Source organism: Saccostrea cucullata, unplaced genomic scaffold, assembly GCF_032062105.1.
Source record: "Saccostrea cucullata isolate Sc308-1 unplaced genomic scaffold, CSIRO_AGI_Scuc_v1 ctg793, whole genome shotgun sequence".
Lineage (NCBI taxonomy): Eukaryota > Metazoa > Mollusca > Bivalvia > Ostreida > Ostreidae > Saccostrea > Saccostrea cuccullata.
In genome coordinates, this window is record NW_026923446.1 from 1 (window position 1) to 10031 (window position 10031).

At 34.0% G+C, this 10031-nt stretch overlaps 1 protein-coding gene across 2 annotated transcripts; it reads left to right on the forward strand.

The window, feature by feature from the left end:
* Positions 1–2632: 2632 nt before the first annotated feature.
* On the forward strand, positions 2633–10031 carry LOC134264054 (cyclic AMP-dependent transcription factor ATF-7-like). 2 transcript variants are annotated; one of them, XM_062746352.1, is made up of 10 exons: positions 2633–2742; positions 3854–3934; positions 4269–4407; positions 4690–4811; positions 5285–5652; positions 6081–6345; positions 7193–7434; positions 8081–8243; positions 8531–8645; positions 9181–10031. In XM_062746352.1, the coding sequence occupies exons 2-10, from the start codon at positions 3881–3883 to the stop codon at positions 9489–9491; spliced, it is 1779 nt and encodes a 592-aa protein (XP_062602336.1). In that variant the 5' UTR covers positions 2633–2742; positions 3854–3880; the 3' UTR covers positions 9492–10031. The 2 variants fall into 2 exon arrangements, with proteins under 2 accessions (XP_062602336.1, XP_062602337.1); XM_062746353.1 differs by having other exon boundaries at positions 2680–2742; positions 3859–3934.

The following is a 10031-nucleotide window of genomic DNA, read 5'->3' on the forward strand; positions in this document are numbered from 1 at the left end:
ACGACTCACCCTGCATCATCACCCTTAGCAACGTCATTGAAAATAGGGGCCTATAATATTTTCGTAAAAACAAACTTTCGAAAAAAAGTTTTACAAAAATGATTCATTTATGCCCGTTTCAACGTTTTTCATAGCTTATTAAAAATGACAAGCAAAAAATAATAATAAAATAAATAAACAAAAAAAAAAATAAAAAAGGAAACTTTTCAAACTCGAAAATTCTTTCCGAAAGGGGTCGGGGATACTAGTATTGCTCCTTTTTTCGGTTGATTATTTTGAAATGAAGACATTTTCTGTGTTCGATCGTACAGAAAGAAAATAAAGGGGAGAGTTTGCAGCTTCAAAATGTCAATCTACATTATCAAGACTAATTTTCAGAAAAAGTAGGTTCTGCATTTCACGGATCTGTGTCTGTCTTTTAGAACAAGAAAGAATTCAAAAATTCTTCTAATAAAGTGTAAGAAAAACAAAAAAAAAAAAATAAAAATTCGGGACCCCCCCCCCTTCCCAGGACGTTACATGTAGCTTAGTAGATAACAAAATAAATGCACACATGCATTTTTATCTTTTACAGAAATTCTATAACAGTACTGATCTTTTCAATCGTTCGTAAAATACTTGTAAAATTAAAAAGTGGAAGTTTTAATTTACATTCATTATTTTTGGTGTAATTTTGGAACCCTTGTGTTTTAATGTCTGGCGAAATTGAACCTCAAAATTATCTTTCGAGTTTGATCTAGGACACGGAGTACTCATGAATTTTTACTTCATGGAATATTTCCACATTTGGTAAATAATGTAACTAAAAGAATATTCATAAAGGTAATATATACCATTATGTTCCCTTCAGTACAGGAATCCTCAGATGAAAGTCGTCGTTTCATTGTCAATTTTTAGTTTTTTTCGCTCTGAAATTTTTGCACATCCGTTCGCTACGACTGATGCCGTTACTATGAGCTTGTTGTCACAACACAACGACTCACCCTGCGTCACCCTTAGTAACGTCATTAAATAATTTCGTAAAAAAAAAAAAAAAGAACTTCAAATTTTTTCCGAAGTAAAATAGGCAAACAAAATCTTTGAAATTTAAAAAAAAAATAGACCCCTAAACTTCGATCGTTACTTTTTAGCTTCGTAGTTTTACAAGTTCACTTTTTGCAGACCACTGCAGTCCTCTGCACAAAGATTCATTAAAATAAATACATTTGTAATTTGAATTTCACTCACCTGATCAGAATTATTTTAAAAATCCCTTATGAATCATGATAATCCCAATGTAGCCTGTATGTTACGTATTATAACGGAAATTAATTACGAATCGATTCACCCTACGTAACAATGCTAAAGCGCGCCAAAATCTGTACAACCTTTTGCGGATTTTCAAATGCTAACGATTTGAGTTGTGTCGAGAAATTATCGTAAAAGACAATGGTAATAAACAGTTTGCATTGCGTTTCCTCTCAAAGTACAAATAAGTGCGATATTCTGGGGAGGGGGAGGGGTACATTCCGTGTAATTAGGATTAGATACTTTTCGCAGAAGAAGGCAGGGGGTTTGAAGGCTGCATTGAAGCTTGTTATACAAACAAAATTAAAAACAAAAACAAAACTCTTTTGACAATATTTTAGATTTAACAATCGTGTAGCACCTCTTGAACACAATAAGAAAGTAAAGAAAAAAAGCTTTTATGTGTTACAAAATTTCAATAATACATGAATCTGTTTTTATCAAGAAATGTAAAGAGACGTATTTCCACTGGCTAGCCTACACTGTAGACCTTATTCTCTAAAATATATAGTGCACGTGTAAAAAATATCCGGTCGCATGTTTTTCTCTAATTAACCTTTTTTTTAAGTCAGTAACATCATAACGTACATTTTTTTTTTTTTTTTACATTTTATACAACATTCCTCACGAAAAATTAAACTATGATTTTTGATACCATAAACAACTGCTTATTAAATAAAAATGGAAGTCTAAAATTATAATTGGTAATTTCTTTGTTAAAGACTACGTTGATGATACAAACTACTATACTCTGAGGTTGATGTTATTAAATAAGGACGCTGGATTCTTCATTGAAAACATTTATGTGGTCTTCGAAGACCTCAGTGGTCTACCAACAAACAGTTGGAATACCAGTGGGCCCTAATAGTGCTCCATTATTAAAGGACCTGTAGAATCTATTCAAAAACCTCTACATGACCAAAGACATCGTCTCAAGCCACGGTCCGGAGTCCGCATATCTATAGCCCTCTCCCAGAATGCCGGGAGGGATCGTACCTTTTGGCAGTGGTTTTGCGAAGATGGACCAGAAATAGCGTTGGGTTAACTAATAAAGGGTTAAAAGGCAGCTGGGCCTGGTGGAATCCTTACAGAAGCCCCTAAGACTGTAGACTTCAGCAGATTTCTTGTTTTGCTAAATTTCTTAATTAAAAAAATATGTTTCTTTCTTTTCAACTCTGAATTACTAAACTTTTAAATTTTTGTGTAAAGTTCAAAGATCTAGAAACTGCGTATTTATGTCTTGCATTAATGTTGGAAATGAAGAATCTAGGATTATCTCTGTACTTTTTGCTTAATGATGTATCTCTTTACATTTTCGTATGACCCTTTAGGGATATTTAAAGATCGGGTTTGAAGTTCTTATTGCTTTCAACCGGAAGTGTCGCCATTAGGAAAAGATTTTTTCATTTTTCGTGTTTCAGCAAGTCATCAATTTTGTGTGATTGTTAATTAATGGTAACATTTTATTTGTAAATAATGACTCAGAATGTAACATAACATCACTTCACTTAAAACCGGTAGTTATTTTATTGAAGAAGAACTCAGTTTGTATCGAAAATACAAGGTAAACAAACTGGTGCAACTGTCAAAATCTTTAATTTTGCTTTCATCACGGACCAATACACTAATAGTTAAAATGAAAACCTCTGTTATCACCTAGTTATATATTGTACACTATTTTAAAATAATTTTTTACTTTATTTTGAGTGTGTGCGGTGGGGGGGATCACTTTCATTCACACGCCAGAAAGAATGACTGTGGTCAGTGTGGAACCCTAACAGCGATTGTATTTCATATTTTAGTACTCTAATAAATGGCTTCTATGGCTCCCAACTTTCAATTCCCATAGTTCTATGATGGGTTGATTAACTCGCGGTTAACTCCATGTGTATTCATGGACCATAGGTAATAGTACTGTTTGGATCAATGTGTAAAGATCAAATTTTCTCTTCACTCTAAGTGCTGCTCGCTGTGCTCACTATAATTACTAAGAAACTATAAAGACTATTTGAACCAAAGTTGCATGGATGATGCATTCAAGGATTAACACTCTCAAACTTGCTACAGATTCTGGATTTGAATAGCATTTTCAGGATGATTGACTAGTGTAAAGTTTTTGGATAAGTCTATTCCCAAGTAGTTGCAAGTCCTATCAGATGAAAGTTGCATAAATGTTGCATCTTAGGATGTTCACAGTCATTACTAGATTATTAGTTTTAATGTGAGACTTTGACTTACTTAAAGATAACATTAGTTTAGATGAGCTCTGGACCGAGGATCATGAAGCATGATCTTAAACTTAAGTCAAAATTTACATATAGCCCTAGCATTATTTTAAAGTTAAGTAGTCCAAATTCATAATGTCTACCAATTTTGTATTACCAATCTGCTGTCTTACGCAAATGAAGAGTTTCATTTAAGAAGTTTAAAACATTTTATGGATTATTGAAATTTTGACTTAAGTCAAAGTCTGTTTCATGATCCTGAGGCCTGATGTTTTATGATGTGATAGGTCACTGGAAGGGAATTTCTCTTTATTTCAATTTTTTAGTTTTTTTTTTTTCAGAACAGATTGTCGGCTGTGTAGCACAAGATGGAGGATGAGGATGATAAACCATTTGTGTGTTCAGCTCCTGCTTGTGGACAGGTACAGGGTGTTGCAAATTCGGACTGATATAGATCTAATTTACTTTCTCTATAAATATAGACAAATTATGGTACTATTATGACAAAATATAGAAATAAAGTTCTTGATAATTAAGACATTTAAAAAAAATTGCTCTTTCACATCTTTCTGTTAGAATGCTACCAAAATGTTTATTGTTTTCAAAAGCAAAAATTTTAGGAAGTTCAATGAGATCAAGTGTGTGTTTTTATATTGCTTTAACATGTATATAATAAGTTTGGAACAGAAAAAATGAGAAACCGTTAAATCTATGACCTGATGCCTCTATCCCATGCCATTTTATTTGTTTTGTCAGAAATTCACTAATGAGGATCATCTGGCTGTTCACATGAGGAAACATGAGATGTCTCTAGCCCTGAACATGGGTACAGGCCTCACCCCAGGGTCAGGAAAGTCACCCCTCTCTGGTCTTATGCCCCCGGGTCTATTTTTGGGTAAGTATAAAACCTGGCTATAGTTTTATTTAAAACATCCAGGTATTGAGGTAATAATATATTTTTAAGATGCTACAGATAAGATAGAGATTGTAGGAAAATTAGGTTTTTCAGGACATGTACTTCATGTACTTTAAAATTAGGTTTTTTGACAATTCCAGTGCAGTTTATACCCACTGGTGCATGAAATTAATATTTATGTAAAAATGAAGAAATTACAAGAAAATTTTAGGATGTATCTGCTAGTAACTATTGGTGTAACTGAATGTTCAAAATTTTCAGATCAAACCCCCACACCTACAAAATTCCTGAAGAACTGTGAAGAGATAGGATTGTTTAATGAATTAAAAAATCCGTTTGAAGAGGCATTTAAAAAGGCATTGGATACAGAACCTCAAACTGATGTATGTATTTCAAAGCAATTCACATCTTTCATCAAGTGACCAATATTCAGACGCTTTTTATCTTTGAGTATCATTCCTTAAAGGAAAGATGTAGATGATTATTACTGTAAATTTCTTCTTACATGTATTTCATGAGTACAATGCAAATTCTTGGATATTTTGTTTGTATTAATAAATATTTTTCTTAGTTGTTGGTTGAGATATTTTAAATTTTAATGGTTAATTTGAATGAAAAAGAAACTTATTAATAGAAATAGAGCTGTTTGCTTCCCCAAACATCTTGGAAGGGAAATATTTTCAGAGTAATTATTGTTTGCACTGACCATTAAGATTTATAAATGTTAGAATTGCTTTTCTATCAAAATATGAAATGGTTTGATTTCCTAAAAAAAAATAAGATACAGTTTATGTAATATGTAAGTACCCAGTATTATAGATTTAATGACTTGCTAAATAATATACACCTTTTGTAGACCCCTAGTGCTGCTGTCCTCCCCGGCCCCGACTCCAATGAACTCAACACCCCAGTCCCCCCCATCCCCCGCACGGTGGAGGACCTCTCCAGTGATAAAAGTAAATTGTGTGAAACGTCTACAAAAACAGATCTGACCTCACTAGTGCTAAACCGACTGAAGAGAGAGAGGGCGTCATCTGGACCGACGTCTACGACTGTGTCTGACGATGACATGGTGATAATATCATCCGGAGCGTCCAAGGAGAAAATCAGTAAACTGGTTCCCACTGCTCTGAACATTCCCAGTCAAGTGGAGGCTGAGAGTTCCGTGCCCTCCAGTCGCAGTTTTACATTGGTCACGGCAGCTCAGTCCACCACTGTATCTCCGTAAGTGAATTGATTGATGCATTTGTTGTTTGTTTTTTCAGTTCTTGAGGCATTATTTTCATACTTTAGGTATTGTTAATGCTACTATTACTGCAAGTAAAGGATTCTCTTTCACATTGCAACATAATGGAATAAATGGATTAAAGAAATTGATTTTAAAATGGATGTATCATTTACAAATATATTTGGTTAATTAGCATTTAATTAGAATAATTGTAGTTTAAAAAAATATTGTCCTATGATTTATGGATTCTTACAAAATTATATGTCCATTAAGACTGGATTAAATATATACAATTTACAGTCACTAATTGGTTTAAATTTGAGGAAAAAAAGAAGGTGGCTCAATTTTATATGCTCAGTCGCCAACCCAATCCTTTTCTATGTATTGTTATACTGTATTGAATAAAATGAGGTTTGATTTACAGTCCCCGCTCCTCTGAGGTGCAGGCCCCAACCATATCCACCCCACCCCAGAACACCATGCAGGTCTTCCTACAGCTCCCCAATGGCCAGACAGTCCCCGTACAGATCCCAGCCAGCACCCCTGCAGGATTCCAGGTTGTTCAACCAAGCATAATGACCAGTCGAGTGGAACAGGCAGCGATAAACACAGCTCTACAACCTCAGACTGTTATACTACCGGCTCAGACAGTAGTATCAGCACAATCCCAGACAAACCTCACCAAACAGGTTTGTTATAATACATAATTCTCACATTTAAAACATTGCAGGGCATTTAGAGATTGGGCAGGGGGATAGGAGGAAGAGAGGGCATTTGGGTTAGGACCAGCTTGTTAAGGGAGTCAAATAAATGCAACTAAAATATATATTTTGACATAGGAGTATTAGAATCTATGAAGTTTTTGGGGAGAAAGACACAAAATTAAAGCTTAATATCAAGTGATCATGTGTAGAATAGATTCATAATTTTTCTTGGTCAATTATGTGATTTCAACATCCTTCTAAGACCAAAAAAAATTAATAAATAGTTTCTCAGGCACCGCCAAATCAGTTCAAAAACGGCCGCGTTGATCAATTTTATTGACATATTGAAAAGGGAAATAACTCAATTTTCAATTTTTCCAAGTTGAAAATGAAAATCGAGTTATCATATGCTAAGATAGACGTTTTTATTAGAAAAACAATATCTTTCTTCTAAATCTACAGTATTTTATAACTTAACTTATAAATAAATGTTTGGAATAACATTATTTAAAGTTGAATACATATTATAATTAATTTCAGAGAACAAAAATTAAGAATTAGTAGATATTATCATTTTATTTAACAAATGACTTTAAAAAAAGTGTAGACTAAATCCTGCTTCAAAAAAAAAAAAAAAAAAAAAAAAAAAGCCTGCCTGCCACATTGAATTTTGATTTTTTTTGGCCTGAAAAACAATTGATTAATTTTTTTGGGCCTAATGGTCAATACAGATTTTTATTGTTATCAAGAACAAATTAATTTCATTTCTTGTGACATTTTTGTTTGTCTAATAGCCATCATAGATAACGATGATACTGTAAATATTTAACAGAGATTAAAAGCAGCAATCCAGTCACAGACTATTCCCTCTCCCGTCAGCAAGCACTCCCCCCAGGGGTACACCACAATCCAGATATCCCCGGGGGTCAGGCAGACCACCCCTCCCATCAGCTTACAGATATCTCCAGACATTACACCAGGGATTCCCAGTGTAGAGGCCATTTCACCTCAGTCCTTTGAAAGCATTAAATCAGAAATGCCCTCGCCTGGGGCAGCAGATTCCACTGTTAACATGTAAGTCTTGGATATTTTTTTTTACAACAGTATTACTGTTTTACTTTATCTTTAAAATTTATAAGTGTGTAGAAAAAAGGTTTTCTTGTTTTTGTATCAAATACAGTAGAGGAATTTTTTTGTCCATGGTTACAAGTACTTAATTCCTTGTAAACATGATAATTGTTCAATCAGCAGACAGAAAATTTATGCATATTTCTTGGATAGCTATTGTTTTGTCTTAAATGCACTTTAAGTAAGCTGACACATATTTTCACAGATCTAATATTAATTCCACACGACATAAAGAACCTATATAGTTCCAATCAAATTAAACTGAAAAAACTGGTTAGAAGAGCGTTGCCAAATTTTTATGCCAACTGTTATCTAAATGTGTATACTGTTGTATTATAATAGAAGCAATACAGAAATCTGGAAACTATAATGTTCATTGTTTCCCACTTTCACAAATATCGGTCACTGAAGGTGATTCCTCTTCCCAGCATGCTCTAGTCAGAATGTCTGGTTTTAAAAAAAAGACCTATGCATGATTCTGTAAATGTGTGCAGTCTCTCAATTGTAGGTCATTGAATGTGACTATAGAAGTGGGTATTAAATAATTAAGTTGTGTGAAGTTCATCTGCATACTCATTGATTTTTCTTTTAGTAAGCGATCAAGATTAGAGGATGACGAAGGAGATGACAGGAGAAAGAAGTTCCTTGAGAGAAATCGCGCCGCCGCGGCTCGATGTCGACAGAAGAGAAAGAACTGGATCACCAACCTGGAGAAAAAGGGAGACGAACTCCAGACTACAAACAACAAACTCCAGGTTAGCAGTCTCCTACATAAACATCAGTGAACAATTCTTAAGAAAATGGATTTCTTGAGTTTTAAATTACAAATTATGAAAGGATATCTAAAAGGGGAATTGAAATCAATAGGAAATTTTAAATTTTACACAAAGTAGGAGTAGTTAAGTTTGAAGACACTTTTCCATGGAAGAAATTGAAACAGTTCTGAAATTTGCTCTTGTTTAGAGAAAGTGACATTCTAACTACATTGTCCATTGAAACCTAAACTGCATAGTCTATCTTTAATGAAACCTATTACTTTCAGACTGAGGTCAATTCACTGAGAGCAGAAGTAGCCCAGTTGAAGACCTTGCTCCTGGCACATAAAGATTGTCCTGTGACAGTGCAGCAGAGGTCACAAGGACAAATCCCACTGTCATGTAAGTGAAGGGCTCTTCCTGTAAAGAAAAAAAAAAACTATTTCAAAGAATTGCTCCCAGCTTTCAGTGTCTTTGTGGATGAAATGTCATTATTTTGGCATACTGTGTCAAATACCGTATAAGTGGAAATTTTAGCGAGACGCAAATTTAGCGATTCGTCCTTAAAAACTGGTAATGTATTTTTAGCGAGATGTTATTTTAGCGCTTTTAAAATGCACATTAAAGAAACTATTACAAATAAAACGCAATTAATTTTTAGCGGTATTCAATTTTAGCGATTTTGACACCCTCGCTAATAATGCCAAAATTAAATCCTCGCTAAAAATTCTACTTATACGGTATGAATGCCCTATCATGCATGTATGTCATTAAAGTTAAAATGTTTTTGAGACAGACCTACAGACTGACATGCCTGCTTGCTGAGATCCTTAATTTAGTTTAGGATATTAGTGATTTCAATGTCTCTTGGATTAAAAATCTCATGAATAGGAAATGTGATGGATTGTTCATTAAGTTTATCATATTTTTGTTACAGTAGCATTGACAGACCATGTAGTCACAGCTACCCAGTCAACCTCTGTGGCCCCTAACGTGACAGAACTGGCAGGGGCCACATCCACCCCCTCCAAGGAACTGATAGAGTCCCTGACCAGTGCAGGACTTATCCCAGGGGCAATCGTCAAGACCATGGACACCGGCTTGATCACCACTCAGATTGTAGGTCAACCAGCGTCACAACCCACCACCATCACCCTGAACCATCCGGCTCTGACCGGAAATAACCAGAAAATCTACACCATTATTCCGAAAGTAATCAAAACTGAACCACCCCAGCTGAAGAAATAACCCTGGTACATCAGTAGGTTTTCTACTGATGGGATATTAAATAAAACTGTTTAGACACCAATCAGTCATGAACGAGTGAATGAGAAAGAGTATTAACTTGTTAATGTTTGTAAAAATTAAATCGTTTGTTTATAGATATTTTGCCTCTTGTTTAAAAGCATGGTTATTGATTTTAAATATAAGAGAATAATAGAATTTTTTTTATTTGGAATGTGTGATATTCATACACTATATCTTCATTATTTTTTTTTTTTACATTAATTTAATTTGATATTTAAATTTTATACTTGCTTTGTTGTAACCTTTTTTTTATTATTCATTAATACATCAAGTATTGTTCATTTTTTTTCTGTACATGGGTATTACCAGTTTCGTGCAATGCATGTTTATATCATTTGTACGTGGTATTGAGTGTTTTGTTTTGTTGTGTGATATTGATCATCTTGCAAATCCATTTTTAATCAGTAATTAATTAGGAAATTAATTAGTTTATCTAACAGTAGCAATACATGTACTTCTGCCATATAAGACATATCCCGG

Excerpts from the sequence above, each read along its gene's own strand:
- LOC134264054 (XM_062746352.1), top strand. The coding sequence starts at position 3,881 with ATGGAGGATGAGGATGATAAACCATTTGTGTGTTCAGCTCCTGCTTGT. Across the intron at positions 7,435-8,080 it reads GCAGATTCCACTGTTAACAT|TAAGCGATCAAGATTAGAGG; the intron begins GTAAGTCTTGGA and ends TTTTTCTTTTAG. Across the intron at positions 8,244-8,530 it reads CTACAAACAACAAACTCCAG|ACTGAGGTCAATTCACTGAG; the intron begins GTTAGCAGTCTC and ends TATTACTTTCAG.